Below are 19807 nucleotides of genomic sequence, written 5' to 3' on the forward strand. Positions count from 1 at the left end.
TGGCTTTGCAGCCAAAGATGGAGAAGCTCTATACAGTCAGCAAAAACAAGACCGGGAGCTGACTGTGGCTCAGATCCTGAACTCCTTATTGTCAAATTCAGACTTAAATTGAACAAAGTAAAAAAAATAAATAAATAAATAAATTGAAGAAAGTAGGGAAAACCACTAGATCATTCAGGTATGACCTAAATCAAATCCCTTAGGACTATACAGTGGAAGTGACAAATAGATTCAAGGGATTAGATCTGATAGACAAGAGTGCCTGAAGAATTACGGACGGAAGTTCGTGACACTGTACAAGAGGCAGTAATCAAGACCATCCCCAAGAAAAAAAAATGCAAAAAGGCAAAATGGTTGTCTGAGGAGGCCTTACAAATAGCTGAGAAAAGAAGAGAAGCTAAAGGCAAAGGAGAAAAGGAAAGATATACCCCTTTGAATGCAGAGTTCCAAAGAATAGCAAGGAGAGAGAAGAAAGCCTTCCTCAGTGATCAATGCAAAGAAATAGAGGAAAATAATAGAATGGGAAAGACTAGAGATCTCTTCAAGAAAATTAGAGATACCAAGGGAACATTTCATGCAAGTGAAAGTGAAGCTGATCAGTCGTGTCCAACTCTCTGTGACCCCATGGACTGTAGCTCACCAGGCTCTTCTGTCCATTGGATTTTACAGGTAAGAATACTGGAGTGGGTTGCCATTTCCTTCTCCAGGAGATCTCCCTGACCCAGGGATTAAATCCGGGTCTCCTGCATTGTAGGCAGACGCTTTACCACCTGAGCCACCAGGCACAATTAAGGACAGAAATGGTATGGACCTAACAGAAGCAGAAGACATTAAGAAGAGAAGGTAAGAATACACAGAAGACCTATACAAAAAAGATCTTCATGATCCAGATAACCATGATGGTGTGATCACTCACCTAGAACCAGATATCCTGGAATGCAAAGTCAAGTGAGCCTTAAGAAGCATCACTACAAACAAAGCTAGTGGATGTGACAGAATTGCAGTTGAGCCATTTTAAATCCTAAAAGATGATGCTGTGAAAGTGCTGCACTCAATATGCTAGCAAATTTGGAAAACTCAGCAGTAGCCACAGGACTGGAAAAGGTCAGTTGTCATTTCAATCCCAAAGAAAGGCAATGTGAAATAATGTTCAAACTACTGCACAATTGCACTCATCTCGCATCCTAGCAAAGTAATGCTCAAAATTCTCCAAGCTAGGGTTCAAGAGTACGTGAACTGTGAACTTCCAGGTGTTCAAGCTGGATTTACAAAAGGCAGAGGAACCAGAGATCAAATTGCCAATATCCATTGGATCATTGAAAAAGCAAGAGAGTTCCAGAAAAGCATCTACTTCTGCTTTATTGACTACACCAAAGCCTTTGACTGTGTGGATCAGAACAAACTGTGGAAAATTCTTCAAGAGGTGGGAATACCAGACCACCTGACCTGCCTCCTGAGAAATCTGTATGCAGGTCAAGAAGCAACAGTTAGAACTGTACATGGAACAACAGAACAGTTCCAAATTGGGAAAGGAGTACATCAAGGGTGTGTATTGTCACCCTGCTTATTTAACTTATATGCAGAGCACATCATGCAAAATGCCAGGCTGGATGAAGCACAAGCTGAAATCAAGATTGCCGGGAGAAATATCAATAACCTCAGATATGCAGATGACAGCACCCTTATGGCAGAAAGTGAAGAAGAACTAAACAGCCTCTTGATGAAAGTGAAAGAGGAGAGTGAAAAAGTTGGCTTAAAACTCAACATTCAGAAAACTAAGATCATGGCATCTGGTCCCATCATTTCATGGCAAATAGATGGGGAAACATGGAAACAGTGACAGACTTTATTTTCTTGGGCTCCAAAATCACTGCAGATAGTGACTGCAATCATGAAATTAAAAGACGCTTACTCCTTGGAAGAAAAGTTATGACCAACCTAGACAGCATATTAAAAACCAGAGACATTACTTTGCCAACAAAGGTCCATCTAGTCAAAGCTATGGTTTTTCCAGTAGTCATGTATGGATGTGAGATTTGGACTATAAAGAAAGCTGAGCACCGAAGAATTGATGCTTCTGAACTGTGGTATTGGAGAAAACTCTTGAGAGTCTCTTGGACTGAAAGGAAATCAAACCAGTCAATCCTAAAGAAAATGAGTCCTGAATATTCATTGCAAAGACTGATGCTGAAGCTGAAACTCCAATACTTTGGCCACCTGATGTGAAGAACTGACTCACTGGAAAAGACCCCGATGCTGGGAAAGATTAAAGGCGAGAGGAGAAGGTGATGACAGAGGATGAGATAGTTGGATGGCATCACTGACTCAATGGACTTGAGTTTGAGCAAACTCCAGGAGTTGGTGATGGACAGGGAAACCCGGCGTGCTGTAGTCCATGGGGTCACAAAGAGTTGGACACGACTGAGTGACTGAACTGAACTGAACTGATGATCATCATGCTATACATTAGATCTCTAGAACTCACTCATCTTGCATAACAAAACTTTGTACTCTTTGACTAACATCACCCCATTATCCCCTTCCCTCTAGTCAGCTGATCTGCAACAGGAATGCTAAGACAATTCACTGGGGAGAGGATCTTCTCAATAAATGACACTGGGACAATTGGATAGTCCTATGTGAGAAAATGAAGTTGGACTTCTACCTCAGTCCACGCACAAAAATTGAATCAAAATGGATCAAAGATCTAAACAGCAGTACTAAAATTATAAAATCTTAGAGGAAAACATTTTTATATCTTCATGATCTTGGATTAGGTGATGGTTTCCTATATATGACATTAGAAGCATAACAAAGGAAAAAAACAGATAAACTTGACATTATCAAAATCAAAACTCCTGTGCTTCAAAAAATCAGCAAGAAAGTGAAAAGACAACCCACAGAATGGGAGAAAATTTCTGCAAATCATTCACCTGTAAGGAACTCCTATACAGAATACACAAAGAAATATGAAAACTCAATAATAAAACACGTATTACCCAATTAAAAGATGGGCAAAGGATTTGAACAGACATTTCTCCAAAGCAGATATGTGGGTGGCTAATCACCACTAGAAAAGACGGTCAGCAGCATCACTGGCCATCATGAAAATGCAAATTAAAACCACGAGACACTACCACTTCACATACAGTAAGATGTCTATAGTCAGACAGATAATAACAAGTGTTGACTAGGTAAGAAATTATAGCATGAAACATTTAAAGGTTTTCTTATGCACTGACAGTGCCTTCTAATCAACTGTACAACTAATCTGCTTCCTGATAACTACAGCACGAAGATTTCTGTACTGTTATCAAGAACAGTCAATTTAAACTTCGCTCCTTCTTTACCGAGGCACTCTTTCACTTCACACTTTGCCAGCTGTATTTATTTCTGAATGGCTTTCATAAGCAAACTATAAGAGAAAAAATTACTTAGAATAAAAATATTTGTGTTATTTTTAATGAATTTGGAGCCTCATTATGCAATGGGGATAGTTTTAGAACGTTTTGCCTTTACTTCTTCACACACGTACACAAAGTTCTAAATGATAACTCACTAAACTTTTAAATACGTACCAAAATCTACCCTTGTTAATATGCACTGCATTGGGTGGTCAGTTGTATGCCTTGTTGTTGTTGCACCACTCTCATAACAAGATGCACAAAGATCGTAATCGTAGCAAATTAAACACTTGTATCTGCGACCTCGAAAATTTCCTTTTAAACATGCATCACAGCTGACACCTATAAAAAAAGAAATATCATTAATTAGAAGCTGTAAAAGGCCACTCTTCATTTCATTTTTATAAATAAAAAGATGCACATACAACCCCAGATTTCTTTTCCAAAATGACTGAAAACAACAATGTAAAATCATATAGGTATTTCTGTTCCCTCGATTTACTATTCTCATGGAAGTAACTTAAAATGTTTAACAAAATATAAGAAAACTTTGAAAATGTTTTGATGATCTTGCAAGAGGGCAACAGTCAAGTTAAAGAGGAGTGAGTACCTGGCCTCACTCAGGGAGGTGGGCAACTACTTGGCAAAGTCTGAGCTTACGTGTTCACAGCACTGCAGGATAAAGCACAGGTAGCACAGACCTGCCAGGTCTGCCATGGTGGGGTCTAAACAGGCCATTTCGCATAAAGGTGAGACCCTAATATACCCTCACTATACGTGTGAGCTAGCAATCCTTGCTGCTGCTGCTGCTAAGTCGCTTCAGTCGTGTCCGACTCTGTGTTGACCCCATAGACGGCAGCCCATCAGGCTCCCCCGTCCCTGGGATTCTCCAGGCAAGAACACTGGAGTGGGTTGCCATTTCCTTCTCCAATGCATGAAAGTGAAAAGTGAAAGGGAAGTCGCTCAGTCGTGTCCGACCCTCAATGACCCCATGGACTCCAGCCTTCCCGGCTCCTCCATCCATGGGACTTTCCAGGCAAGAGTACTGGAGTGGGGTGCCATTGCCTTCTCCGTAGCAATCCTTAGGGGATTAAAAAATTTGCCCCCTGAAATCCCTTCTGCACAAAACACCATCACCACCACCCTAAAAAGTTATAACTATCAGTACAAAACCAGTCCAGATTTCACATAAGTGAAAAATCCAAATTCAGACTTCCAAATGGTTCTCAGGTCAAGAATTTAGAATAGTCCTAAATAAGTACCGGCACCAAGCATCGGACAGAAATAAAATTTCAAGGAATGACAGTTCATGTACAAAATACCAACAAAAGCTTAGATACCACCAGAAAGAAGTTTGTAAGAATAAGCAGAGAGTCAGAATGGCAAAGAGTTGATAGCAGAAGTGAATACCAAATACTAACAGTTTAAAATAAAAGAGGAGCTTAAAAAGAAGAGGCAACCAACGTATTTGAAAATGAACCAAATATCTCGATATGCAAAATTTGAAATTTAATGGGCAGGTATAATGGCAAGAAAGCCTTTTATTTACATGTGATATGCCTGTTTATGTAGAAAACTCCTGCTAAATTATTAGAATTAAGTATTTTAAGCAAGGCAGCCAAATATAAACACCAATTTAATAAACTACTGATTGATTTTTCATTCCAAAAAAGACAAGTATATTTTTAAAATGCCATTTGAGTCTACTTATATGAGGTACTCATGGGTGTGTGCTACGTTGCTTCACTCGTGTCTGACTCTCCGCGACCCCGTGGACTGTAGCACGCCAGGCTTCTCTGTTCATGGATTTCTCCAGGCAAGAGTACTGGAGTGGGATGCCGTGTCCTCCTCCCACATGAGGTACCCAGATTAGTCAAATTCACAAAGAACGAAACAAGCCCCTCCCAGACCCAGAGCAGAACAGTGGTTAGCAGAGACTGGATGGAAGGGGAGAGAGGGAGTACCGTTTAATGGGTTTCAGTTTGGGATAATGAAAAAACTCTGGAGATGGATAGTGATGATAGTTGCACAACAATGTGAATGTACTAATTCCACTCACTTAGCTGTATGCTAATAGGTTAAATGGGTTAAAACGACAGATTTCATGTTGTGCATATTTGACCACAATAAAAAAATTACATCATTTGTAGCAGTATTCCTGAAAAGTGCCTATGAATAAACCTAACCAAAGATATGCAGCCCTTTATGAAATAAATTAGTAAAAATGTGTTCAAAGACATTAAATAGCTTTTACAAAATAAAAACACCAGGTTTCACTGACTAGAAGGTTCAGCATAATAAAATACCAATTCTCCCCTAAACTGACTGGTGGATTTAATACAATTCTAATAAAAAAACAATCACAAAAGAATTTTTTGTGGAACATAATAAGCTGACTCAAATCTTTACACAATTTGCAAGGGTCAAAAATAGCCAAGACAAAAAAAAAAAAAAAAAAAATAGCCAAGACATTCCTGAAGGGTAACAAGATGGAGGGATTTGCTTAACACAGCAAGAGCTATTATAAAGCTACAGTAATTTAGATAGTAGGATACTGGCTTATAGACAGACAAACTGACCAAAGCAACAGAACAGAAAGCTCCTAAAGTGTGCTCAGATGGTAAAGAATCTGCCTGCAATGCAGGAGACCCAGATTTGATCCCTGGGCAGGGAAGATCCCCTGGAGATGGGAATGGCAACCCACTCCAGTATTCTTTAGGATTGACTGGTTGGATTTTATTGCAGTCCAAGAGACTCTCAAGAGTTCCTCTCCAATAACACAGTTCAAAAGCATCAATTCTTCGGTGTTCAGCTTTCTTTATGGTCCAACTCTCACATCCGTACATGACTGCTGGAAAAACCATAGCTTTGACTAGATGGACCTTTGTCGGCAAAGTAACATCTCTGCTTTTTAATATGCTGACTAGGTTGGTCAGTTTTTCTTCCATGGAGCAAGTGTCTTTTAATTTCATGGCTGCAGTCACCATCTGCAGTGATTTTGGAGCCCAAAAAAATAAAGTCTGTCACTGTTTCCACTGTTTCCCCATCTATTTGCCATGAAATGATGGAACTAAACATGATTTTAGTTTTCTGAATGTTGAGCTTTAAGCCAACTTTTTCACTCTCCTCTTTCACTTTTATCAACAGGCTCTTCGCTTTCTGCCATAAGGGTGCTGTCATCTGCATATCTGAGGTTATTGATATTTCTCCCAGCAATCTTGATTCCAGCTTGTGCTTCTTCCAGCCCAGTGTCTCTCATGATGTACTCTGCATATGACAATATACACCCTTGATGTACTCCTTTCCCAATTTGGAACTGTTCTGTTGTTCCATGTACAGTTCTAACTGTTGCTTCTAGACCTGCATACAGATTTCTCAGGAGGCAGTCAGGTGGTCTGGCATTCCCACCTCTTGAAGAATTTTCCACAGTTTGTTCTGATCCACACAGTCAAAGGCTTTGGTGTAGTCAATAAAGCAGAAGTAGATGCTTTTCTGGAACTCTCGCTTTTTCAATGATCCAATTGATGTTGGCAATTTGATCTCTCTGGTTCCTCTGCCTTTTGTAAATCCAGCTTGAACATCTGGAAGTTCACAGTTCACGTACTCTTGAACCCTGGCTTGGAGAATTTTGAGCATTACTTTGCTAGCATGCGAGATGAGTGCAATTATGCAGTAGTTTGAACATTATTTCGTATTGCCTTTCTCTGGGATTGGAATGAATTCCACTGACCTTTTCCAGTCCTGTGGCTACTGCTGAGTTTTCCAAATTTGCTAGCATATTGAGTGCAGCACTTTCACAGCATCATCTTTTAGGATTTAAAATGGCTCAACTGGAATTCTATCACCTCCACTAGCTTTGTTTGTAGTGATGTTTCCTATGAACCAGTCAATCCTAAAGGTAATCAGTCCTGAATATTCAGTGGAAGGACTGATGCTGAAGCTGAAACTCCAATACTTTGTCCACCCTGATGCGAAAGCTGACTGATTGGAAGAGATCATGATGCTGGGAAAGATTAAAGGCAGGAGGAGAAGGGGATGACAGAGGCCAAGATGGTTGGATGCCATCACCGACTCAATGGACCTGAGTTTGAGCAAGCTCCGGGAGTTGGTGATGCACAGGGAAGCATGATGTGCTGCAGTCCACGGGGTCGCAAAGAGCTGGACACGACTGAGTGACTGAACTGAACTGAATCAGTATTCTTGCCTGGAAAATCCCACGGACAGAGGAGCCTGACGGGCTCAAGGGGTCACAGAGCTGGATATGACTGAGTGACTAACACACACACAAACAGATGCACACATGTTGAAATCTGTGTCATGACAGTAAGGTCACTAGAGATCAGTGCGGAAAAGAGGGAGTAGACAGTAAATGGTACTAAGACAGGTTATCTCCCTGGCATATACGGGGACAATAGAGTTGGATCTCACCCACCGATTCCACACACAGGAATCAATTCCAGATGGTTTAAAGACAAGTGTGAAAGGGAAGTGAGAAAAATCTCTGAAGACAATATAGGGGAATATTTTTATAAACCCAGAGTAGGAAACCATTTTCTTAATACACACACACAGGGCCCAATAAAGAGACACATTCAACCACATTAAAATTATGACTTTTCCTTCACTTTTAATATCCTGAAAGTAAAGTGAAAGTGAAGTCGCTCAGTTGTGTCCGACTCTTTGCAACCCCATGGACTGTAGCCCACCAGGCTCCTCCGTCCATGGGATTCTCCAGGCAAGAGCACTGGAGTGGGTTGCCATTTAATATCCTAGAATGATGGAAAAGACAAGGCCCAGAATCTGGTGATAAAAACAACATACAAGACAGACAAGTGTTAGGTATATAGGATAATTAAGGAACTCAAACATATCAGGAAGAAAATGACCAACATCCAATAGGAAAATGGGCAAAGATTTCAATGGGCACTATAAAGAACAGCGAACAAAACTGACCAATAGATGCACCGAAACGACGCTCAATCTCATTAGTCATCAAAGAAGTGTAAATAAAATCACCATGAGCCATTATTTTACATCAACTGACTGCAAAATCCTAGAAGCCTCTTGGTATCAAGTGCTAGTGAAGACAAGGAGCAACAGACACGCTTCTATGTCACTGGTGGGGACATGTATCAGAAAACTATTTTGCAAATTTTGTTCACTTTCTAGTCAAGTTAAACATGTACAATTACTGCTAAGTCGCTTCAGTTGTGTCTGACTCTGTGCGACCCCATAGACAGCAGCCTACCAGGCTCCTCTGTCCATGGGTTTCTCCAGGCAAGAACACTGGAGTGGGTTGCCATTTCCTACTCCAATGCATGAAAGTGAAAAGTCAAAGTGAAGTCGCTCCGTTGTGTCCAACTCCTAGTGAGCCCATGGACTGCAGCCCACCAGGCTCCTCTGTCCACGGGATGTTCCAGGCAAGAGTACTGGAGTACTGTGTCTCTGCAATTCAATTCAATTCAAATCAATTCCCTGGGGCATCTTTTGCCCAGGGGCATCAGAAGAATGTAAAAGAATTTTCACAGTGGTTTTCATAATTGAATAAAAAGGCTGTTAACAATCCAAAGGCCCATCAGACAGTCCATTATGGAATGAATTAAAAGATAATGGGGACTTCCCAGGTGGTCCAGTGGTAAGACTCCAACCTCCCAATGCAGGGGATCTGATTGATTCCTAGTCAGGAAACTAGATCTGGCATGTCCCAACTAAGATGCCTGCTTGCCACAAGGGAGATTCTGCAAGCTGTAAAGGAGACCCAGTGCAACTAAAATAATTAAATATTAAAAAAAAAAAAGAAAGAATGAATAACAGCCTAAAACAGTGGGTGAAGACAGGCATAAAATCAAACTAAGTTATAAAACAAGTTAGAAGATACATGCCATGGAGAAAAAGAAAAGGATAAACAGTGTGGACAAAGAAAGCTCACTAAAAGGATATGAACAAAAAGATGGACTACTTCAAAATTTGCCTATTCAAAGCAGCCTCCAAGCATGACAATGCACAACAGTGAAGATACTGAAAAGGGCTAAGTACCTATTTAGATTCACAAATGAAAGCTTAATTTAACAGGATATAGTAACTTTGCCAAATAAAATGTAGTGTAAACTAAGCTACACCTCTTTAGGGTGCCAGAAAGGTAAGCTCAGGTTTGAACACTAACTTTTTGGAGTGTCCCATCTGACACAAGGGCTTGCCAGGTGGCACTAACCCTTCTGTCTGTGCAGGAGACATAAGAGATATGACTTTGATTCCTGGGGTGGGAAGATCCCCTGGAGGAGGGCATGGCAACCCACTCTAGTATTCTTGCCTGGGAATCCCATGGACAGAGGACCTTGGCAGGCTATGGTCCATGGGGTCCCAAAGAGTTGAACATGACCAAAGGGAGTTAGTATGCATGCATATTGTGTAGAGCAAATGAAACCTAACATTTTTTAAATCCAGGAGACCTCAGTGCTATCATCTAGTGGTCCTACAGCCTTGGCTCTTAAGGTGATATTTTATTTGACAACATTTGAACTCTTGTTTCTATTATAACATGATACTTTTTCTATAGGAATTTTGGTTTTCAGCATTGTAAATATGTTTTATCAATATCACCAGAAGCAATTTCATTCTTCCTTTCAAGGAAATGATCATAATACATATGCCATGTGTATGTTCTGTTTCAGATTTCCTGAGCCTCTTGGTACCAGGTAGAATATTGTTATTAACCAAGGAACTGTGCAGTGAAAAGCTGGCTTATTTTCCCTGTTAGGAAACCACCTGGGGTAGACAGGAAGGGAGCACATTTTGCTAGTCTGTGTTATAAAGTGAATTCTGACAGATATACTTAAAAGAGATTCTGTTCTGAGTGAGAATCTGGGGTCCTTTTCTAAGCTAAATGAGATTTAGTCATTTCAGGTGGGGGCAGAGAGAGAGGATTGCTACTGAGAAACTGTAGCAAGCCTATGCATGCTTCTTCCACGCATTTTAGAGACTCGGAGCTACTATCAGCCTGGCGTGGTACGGTCCAAGGGGTTGCAAAGAGTCAGACACGACTGAGCAACTGAACTGAACTGAACTGAGCTACCATAGAGAGAGTTGGTATGGAATATTCTCTCAAATCAGATACTGTCTAAAGCTTATGATGACAAATTAGAAGTGTTAAACTGGAGGAGCTATTACAATGAGAAGGAGTAGCAGGATATATGGAAAACTATATGTAATAAAATATTTTTACTTCCCTGACTTCTTATTCATAGTACACTCATCACCAAAACACATCCCATATAGTATACTTGCCACCATGGATAATTATACTTTTACTTGTATTTTGAGAAACCTTGCTGAGAATTTACCTAACATAACATTTAATGTTCTGACTGAAATATATATTTTTGTTTAAAATAGTGATCTTGAATCACAAAAGTTGTTAAATGTCTTTCAGAGTTTAAGAAGATAAAAAAATATATTTTGCGGGTGGGGGTGGGATGAGGTGGGAGGCTTGGAGGATCTTAGTTTCCCAACCAGTGATAGAACTCAGGCCCATGGCAATGAAACCACCAGGTTCTAACCCTGGACTGCCAGGGAATTCCCAGAAAACATACATTTTCAAAATGACTCAAAAATAGTAATTAAAAAAAAAGAATTCCATTTCTTTAATGGTGGTTTTGTTTGTTTGTGTTCTGGAGGGCTGCACTGAGTCTTCATTGCTGAGCAGGCTTTTTCTCCAGTTGCAGTGCACGGGGTTCTCACTGCAGTGGCTTCTCTCACTGCTGAGTACAGGTTCTAGGTGCACAGGCTTCGTAGTCGCAGCACAAGGGCTCAGTAGTTGTGGCTCCAAGGCTCTAGAGCGCAAGCGCAATAGTTGTGGCACACGGGCTTAGCTGGTCCACAGTATGTGGGATCCTCCTGGATCAAGGACCGAACCCGTGTCTCCTTCATTGGCAGGTGGATTCTTTATCACTGAGCCACCAGGGAAGCCTGAACCCAAGTTCCTTGAAGGGCTAACAGTTATTTAATGTTAAAAAGCTTAAGGCAACTGTGGACGGTGGTACTGCCATTCTCCAGGCAAGAATACTGCAGTGGGTTGCCATTTCCTTCTCCAGGGACTCTATACAATATACACCCTGCAAAAACTGAGTTAACCAAATAATAAAACATGTAAGTCATCCTTGAATAATCTGGCTTTAGCCATACTGTCATAAACAAATTCAGAGAATTATTACTTCGTAAAATGGAAACAAGCACAAGCTACATCTTTTTAAAAAACATTGTACTTTAAGTACAGTTGATTTACACTGTTGTGTTAATTTCTGCTATACAGAGAAGTGATTCAGTTATACACGTGCATAGTCTTTCCTATTCTTTTCCATTATGGTTTATCACAGGACATTGAATAGAGTTCTCTGTGACGTACAGGAGGACCCTGCTGTTTATTCATCCTATATATAATGCTTTACATCTCCTAATCCCAAACTCCCAATCCTTCCTTTCCCCAACCCCGTCCTCTCCAATGGCAACTACAAATCTGTTCTGTCTCTGTGAGTCTGTTTCTGTTTCATAGGTAAGTTCATCTGTGTCATATTTAGACTCCACATATAAACGACATCATATGGTCCTTCTCTGAGGTCCTCCACTTAGTATGACAATCTCTAGGTCTATCCATGCTGCTGCAAATGACATGACTTCATCCTTTTCATGGCTGAATAATACTCCATTATGTACAAACACGCACGCACACACACCGTGTCTACACCTGCACAAGCCACATCGTAAAGTTATGGTAGGATATTTGGGATTCCCCATCTGATCAAGTTCACCTAACGGGACAAACAAAAATGCTGGGAAATACAGGGGACTTCCCTATTGGTCCAGTGGGTAAGACTCCACGCTCCCAATGCAGAGTACACAAGTTCGATCACTGGTTGGGGAACTAAGATCCCACCAAGCTGCACTGCACAGCCAAAAACAAATGCTGGGAAATATAGCTTAACCTCAATTTCAACCCTTGCATATGTGAAACTTAAATAAAAAGAATGGTGTATATTTGATAACCCCTATCTATAAAAGGTGTATCTAAACACATTCATATCCTCAACACTTTTATATTTAGCAGTTCTGTAAAATAAATACATAAAACCTATGAACTAAAATTAAAGGAAAGAATGCCCTCTAGTGGGAACAGATGTTTAAAAAGCCACTGAAATAATACATAAAGTCTTCTTTTTTTAATGTTCTAAAATAAAGGCTTATTTACTTATATATATATATATATATAGTACATATACATTACACATACATTTATTTATCTTTTAAAAGAAAAACCCAGAGGTTGATATAGCTTTTCCTTAATAGAGAGGCAGTGTGAAGAGAAGGTCGATAAAGGGAAAGCTACCTGTCAAGGTAAACAGTGAAAAAACACAACAGGAAGAGACTCTACCCCTAATCTGAAGCCCTGGGATTATTCAGCATTCACACTGACAAGCTATCCTGACTGCCAGATGCCATGCAATCTGGAGTGAAGGTCCTCCTTTCACTCCAGTCAATTATCTATCTCTTCAGGGCCTATGGATGTTTAAATAAGTGTGACTTTTAAAAAACGAATGTGTGCATGTGCGTGTGTGAGATATGTTATATTCCCAAAGAGGTTCTTTGCATTTAGATGGTTGAAAAATCATGCAATCTTTTGAAGAGGTTCTCAAGTGAACACAGAAGCAAATAAAGAAATGAACTATGGTAACTCAGTGAAAGGCAGTAGCAGCCAGAATTAAAGACAATGATCAAGGGGTATTACTAGAAATAAAACCACTGGAACCCAAGACAAATTTTATAATGCTTCCCAAGCTGGGAGCCTAGTTCAGGAGTAGAAAGCTTTTCCCCTTCTATTAAAAGAAGTACAGGGGGACATACACTCAATCATGCATTGCAAAGGTAAAGTAACTCTAGGAGTTCTTTTTGAAGAAAAAAACACACAAAAAAACCCTACTTATTTTTAGACTTAGGAACAGAATCTTCCCCTGCCAATTAAATATACACATAACTCTATACATATTAAAAAAAAACAAAAAAACAAAAACTATGCCTTATGACAAAGGGAAACTCAAAAGGAGAGAAAATTGGGTAGAGAGACCCATACAAATATACCATTCAAGAAAAGACCTACAGTTAAAGGGATTCCAGGGGCAGAGAAAGAGAAGTGAGAAAAACAGTACACAGCTGGGGAGGGTACGATTCAAAAGAAAGCGGCCTGGGAGCTGGAGGGGAACTTTAGAAAAGGGGAAAACATGGAACAGTTTGGAAAACAGACTGTGCAGTGTGCTCTTCACACTTAGCAGACTTGCGTGAACCTGTGATACATTTACCTGGCTGGGCATTTAAAACAACCTTTTCTGTACTGGGATTTAGCTTTCTTTTACTTTATTGTTTTCAAGTGGAATTCCATGAGCGTGGTGACACGTCACAACAAGGAGCATCCATCTATCCTTCCATTATGTACAAGATACAGCAGTGAGTAAAGGCCTGTGCCACACAGAGCTAATACCCCAGTGGTAGCCCAGAGAATTTTCTTCATTACTGCATTAATTTTCACATCAAAGTCATGAGGTAGCTGGAAATTATGATAAAACTTCTTTCATGGTTATGGATGATTCAAAGCTAGTTCATATCTGCCCAACAAACTGGACAGAAAGGCAGGGACTGGACACTGTATTTAAGGCATTCCTTCCTTATGCATTCTATTAAAGAGGGAAGTTTAATTCATTTCTAAAAGTTTTTAGTGAAGCAGAATTTGCTCCATTTTAGAACAATTGGATGTTTTGCTTAAAGACCTGTTCCATGCTCTTATTTCATAGAAATGCAATACTGGCCTGGGAACAGAAACCCATCTTAGTAACAATGAACTTGCTCATGAGCAAGCTTAGTAAGGAATAGTCTTTCAGAACCCCTTATCTGGAAATGGAGAAGCTTCAATCTACTATTATACTCAGCCATGATTAGAGCTATTTTCTGACTTTACACATAAAATGAAGGAAGAAGAGGTGTGTAAGGAATGCCTGGGGCAACGTAGGAATTCAGTGGGTATCTGCTGAATGAATGAAGTGGATGAAAAGAAAAAGGGACTTAGATAAAAAAAAAAAGAAAAAGGGACATTCTCCCAGAGTAATTAGATAAGAGCTCAAAAGAGAGAAGGGAAACAGGGATTAATGTGTGTCCATAATAGACTTCTTGATATAAGAATGACTCAATGATGAAAGTAGGGGGGGAAAAGAAGGGACTGAACAACAGGTACTTGTTTCCCATAGGAGAAAAGAATATTAAGTCAGTAAAAATGCTGTGCCAAATACTTCTAGGCATGAGCCCCCATTCAGCAGCATCAGCCCAGAAGATTTGGCTGCCAGCCATATAAACGATGCGGTTGTTCTTGAGAAACACATTTTTTGTCAGCCACAATTTTGTGTTGATAATTTCACATGTAAAGCTGAAAATAAAACCTCCAGTAGTTTGAAATATGTGTGCATCTCTATTTAAGTTGCTTGAAACAATGCACACTAATCAGAATCACTGCCCTGTTTTTTTAAAATTTAATTGGAGGCTAATTACTTTACAATATTGTAGTGGTTTTTGCCATACACTGACATGAATCAGCCATGGGTTTACATGTGCTCCCCATCCTGAACACCCCTCCCACTTCCCTCCCCATCAAAGACCCTCTGGCAAGGCCTATGTGGCAAGGCAGAGAGCTCCAGCCGTCCCAAAAGACAAGTGCTCTTGGAGAGGGTGGTGATTTTTATGAAAACATCTAGTGATCACACAAGCATTTTGCACATCGCTTCAGTCGTATCCAACTCTTTGCGACCCTATGGACTGTAGCCCACCAAGCGCCTCTGTTCATGGGATTCCCCAGACAAGAATACGGAGTGGGTTGCCATGCCCTCCTCCAGGGGATCTTTCCGACCTAGAGATCAAACCTGAGTCTCTTATGTCTTCTTTATTAGCAGGTGGGTTCTTTACCACTAGCACCACCTGTAAAAAATATATTACATTTCAAACTGATTGGGGCCGGTCTGAAAAATTAAACCCTTAAAATGGGTATAAAATGCCATTGGAGATTCTCCTTCAGATCATCTCCACACAGCTTTGATCTTTCACTAACCAATTAGTGTTTAACTGAACTTGATGCCCCAGGCACCTGCGAAGGGCTTGTCACTGAACTGTTGTTCCTTTACATGTGAATAAACTGATGTCCACAAGAACTACGTGACCTGCTCCAAAGGCAAACAGTCATGAACTGACAAACAGCCTCTGATAACAGTAAATCTGTTATTTGTGTGTCTGTTTCAGAAGTAGATGTCTTCAGAACTTTTTTATTTACTATGGCACAGAGATACACATTTAATATCATGTTTATTGTTCTTAATTCTTTATTTTCTAAGAGAGCTTAATTCTACCAATCATATAACTTCTCTAAAATGAAACTCTGAGCTTGAGGAATTACTTTCAAGGCAGGTGTTAATAGGTATTTGCTTATTTATTTCCATAGGTTGATAATCAATCAAACACAGCTCTACCTGAAGTCACTAATCTATAAGTTCTTATTCTAGAGTACTATTCTCTTAACTTTTTGAAAATCCATGTCATATACTGGTAAATACTTGAAAACATTACTATCTCCTTTGTTTAAAATTTCAGTAAGCAAGAAACATGTCAGGCCTCACTCTTTCAAATCACAGCATAATATCAATATGATTCTCAAATATATAATTTATTTTAAATTTTGTTTCTGTCAAATGTATAAGGAAATACACATACATACATCTTCAGACAAGGGAATCAACAGCCTATCACACATGACATAATTGCATAACAAAATTCTAGAACATTGTGCTCCAACAAATTGCTATTATCACATGTAAGTCCCTACAAAAACAGGTCATAAAAGGATACATACCACAGGGAAGCACTTTTTTAAGTTTTAAACTACACAATACAATGCTCTATAGTTACAGTGTATGGACACATACTTATGTAGAAAGCATGCTGAAATGTGGATGGAAAGGATACACACCAACTCCCAAGAAACAATGACATCTGGGAGGTAGGGAGAAAAAGGAAAGAAACAGAATGGAATCAAGAAAGGGTACAAAGTGGAAGCTGTCCACATCAGCACTTTCTCTATGTTTTCAATGTTTCATTAAGAAAAAAACCACCAAAACCTAATACAGACAAAACTCCGCCATCCCAGCTCAACTTGTACAGGAGCATGGAAGGTGTCAGGATGGCTGGTTTTACACTGAGGTATAAATGGGTAAAAGAGTTGACCCAGTGCAATTGCAGAATACAACTAGTGTCTTTTTGGCTCTAGAGATGGATTCTGTATCCCATCCATGTTAATTTTTGCTGAAGTATAAACTCATCACTGAGTTTCAAGCTAAGCGTTCACAGAATGACTTCTCCCAAGCATAGTGCATCATCTGGGCGTGCTGGACCCCACACAGACAACACGGAAAGCCTACTAGAGGGCAGTGACGAGGCCAAGCTGCCGTTCAGAAAGCCCTCCTGTCACACACAGGGCCAACACAGTACAAGGAGCAGTAGGGGACTTTCTGCCTTCCTGGAAAGATAGACTACACATATTTGTTAGAGAGAAGACTGTCACAACTAAAGGGTGAAACATGCTTAATGGGATTTGTGCCCCTGCCTTGGGTAAAACAGTTTAAACCCTTTAAATCTGATTTTCTGCAACTGTTTTAGGGTAAGCAGAAGAAAACCACTAGATGAATAGGGACAGAGCAGGAAACATACAACTTAATGGTTATTTGAGCTAGAAATGTCTGCACACTTATTTGTGATAAATTCCCAGTCTGTATGTGTCAGCTCTACTAGAGTGTAAAGGATTTGTCCTGCATGGATATTAGGAGATAATTTCACACTAAATTACCATAACAACATTATCTCAATGAACACAAGTTTCTGAGCACCTACAGTACTCATTTAGTGCCTGAGGTTTAAAAGGGAAGACAAGTAAACAGGCAATTAAAATACAGCATGAAGAGTGAGTGGCAGAGAACTATGGGAACACATCAACAGATAAGAGCAACACAAGATGACCTGTTCTGGTGAGAGGGTACAACAGAGCCCCCCAGTTAGCACCACCCTGACACAATGCTCATACCAAGCAGGCCCTGAGCACCTTTTCCTCAAAACACTGAAGAACAACTTCAGGTCCCTTTGTTCCACGTTTCTTCCACACAGAGCAGTTACTCTAAATCCACTCTTAGAAACCCATGCGTAGCTTAAGACAAGAATCAAGTCACTGCCTCTTCTTTTCTTGGTGGACCAATTTCAAACCTAATAGGTCTTCAAAAATCCTGCCTTCAACTGTTAGGTTATGTTTATGTCTGCTCTAGTTCCTTCACTGATTTTGAACCCAAGGGACCTATAACAGATATGAAACTCTGGAGAGGACTAGGAATAATACAAAGTACAGAGACTGCTTCGGCAATGGAAGAGAAGCAGTTTATGCCTGGCTTAGAACACACACTAGCCTAACTTTGGATCTGAGGCGATGATGAGACAGGAGAGATACTATAAACTGTTAGGCTGATCTCTGGGAGATTTCCTTTGAGAGAGGATATGTCTTTCTGTTATCGAGAGTGATACACAACTGTATGGAACAGAAGACAGTAAAGGACTAAGCATAAAAGCAAATGAGAAAAATAAGCAGTGCATGTACAGTTTGAAGCAAATCTTTAGGAAACCAAGTTAAATAGTACTCAAAGTATCCAAAACTAAAAAACCAAACACTGGCTTTAACACAAATTTTTTTTGGCGCGCTGTGCTGCTCATGGCATTTTAGTTCCCTGACCAGGGATACAACCCAGGCCCTCGGCAGTGAGAGGGCATTATCACTGGACTGCTAGAAAATTCCCTCACAAATATTCATGTTTCTTCTTCCCTCCACTTGTGAACATTTTTAGCCATGGTTCTGAGCATGACTCTGGTAGGGCAACATTCAGATGTACCCAGGCTGACAATATACCCATAATGACTTGAAAATACAACACTCAAAAGAACAGTTCCTCCAATTAAAAAGGATGGCAATAAGGCATAAGGCAATAAGGATGGCAATAAGGCATAGCCTTACAAGCTAAAAACTCAAGTGCAAACTTCAAGAGGATGTAAATAAGTAACTTTATCAGCAAGGATGTGAATCTTGCCTGAAACTGCTTAACTGGTCTTTGCTTTCCTCATTAACCAGAGGGGAAAAAGCACATACCAATCTCTGTATTGCAGGATTGTAACAAGCACCTGAGTGTTAACTTCTCTTCCCCTCCTTCACATTCCAGAGTTGAGCGAAGTAAAATAGGCTGCTGGTCAGCACTACTGTTTCTCAGCTCCAAGCCTCCCCTTCTATATTGTTTCCTACAATGCTGGCCCAGGAGGTTGTCCTCGATGGGGTCATCTTGCTCCCCCAGGGGATATCTGGCCACGTATGGAAACATTTGGGTGTGGGGTGGGTACTGGAATCAAGTGGGTAAAGGCCAGGGATGTTACTAAACTTCCTATGAAGCACGAGACAGCCACCTGGCCCAAGATGTAATGGTGCTGAGGCTGAGGAACAATGGTCTAGGGTCTGCAATGTCAATTATTTATATCCCCTTGGCAGCTGGCTCCTGGTTTACATCTGCCAATAGGAGGTTAGAAAGAGAGACAGAGTATTCCTCCACCAGCAGAGGGGTTCTAGCATCAATCGCTCTGGCATTCTCATCACCAACCAGCTATATCCCCAGATGCCAAGTACCAACTGTGCTGAGGTAGGCCCAGGGAAGTAGGAGTCTCTGAACTCCTAAAATCCTAGTACCCCCATCTTTTTCTTTTTTGCAATGACTGAAATATCTGTTTATCTGTACTGTCCAATGTAACAGCCACCAGGCTCTGTAAAATCTGTAAAAACCCCTTGTCAGCTTACAGAGCATAGACGCAGTGCTGGTCCAGCAGCTACAAGCCTACCAGGCAACCAGATCTGGTTTCCAAACAGCATTCTCCACTGGATGGATGGAGGAACTAGAGCTCCTTGGAGAAATGGATGACTCCAGAGGAATTGGGGCAAGCTCATAAGGAGGCTATAATGTCTAGTTCTAGAATGAATGATCCAGAAAGAACGATGGAGACATGCCAAAGGACACAGAAGAAACCTGAATGAGGTTTCCATGGTTCAAATCTGGGACAATTTGAGCATCAAAATCAATAAAGTACAGAAATCAATGTGTCCATACTGATATAAATGAATAAGTAAATAAGTCAAGGAGAAGGAAAAAAATTTCCATGTAGTAGATACACCGACTAGAACTTACATTCCAATTCCAGATCATCAGCTCTGGACCTGAACTGTCCAGTATATACTAGCCACTAGCCGCACC

The 19807-nt window shown here is 40.4% G+C and overlaps 1 protein-coding gene across 1 annotated transcript in view; it reads right to left on the reverse strand.

Annotated features, from left to right (window-relative positions):
- The window catches only part of KCMF1 (potassium channel modulatory factor 1), a 79362-nt gene that overhangs the window by 29859 nt on the left and 29696 nt on the right, over positions 1 to 19807 (reverse strand). Inside the window, exon 2 of the mRNA XM_061432714.1 lies at positions 3579 to 3746. Within this exon, the coding sequence (XP_061288698.1) occupies positions 3579 to 3746 (168 nt within the window). The remainder of the gene's footprint in view (positions 1 to 3578; positions 3747 to 19807) is intronic.

Source organism: Bos javanicus, chromosome 11 (genome assembly GCF_032452875.1).
Source record: "Bos javanicus breed banteng chromosome 11, ARS-OSU_banteng_1.0, whole genome shotgun sequence".
NCBI lineage: Eukaryota > Metazoa > Chordata > Mammalia > Artiodactyla > Bovidae > Bos > Bos javanicus.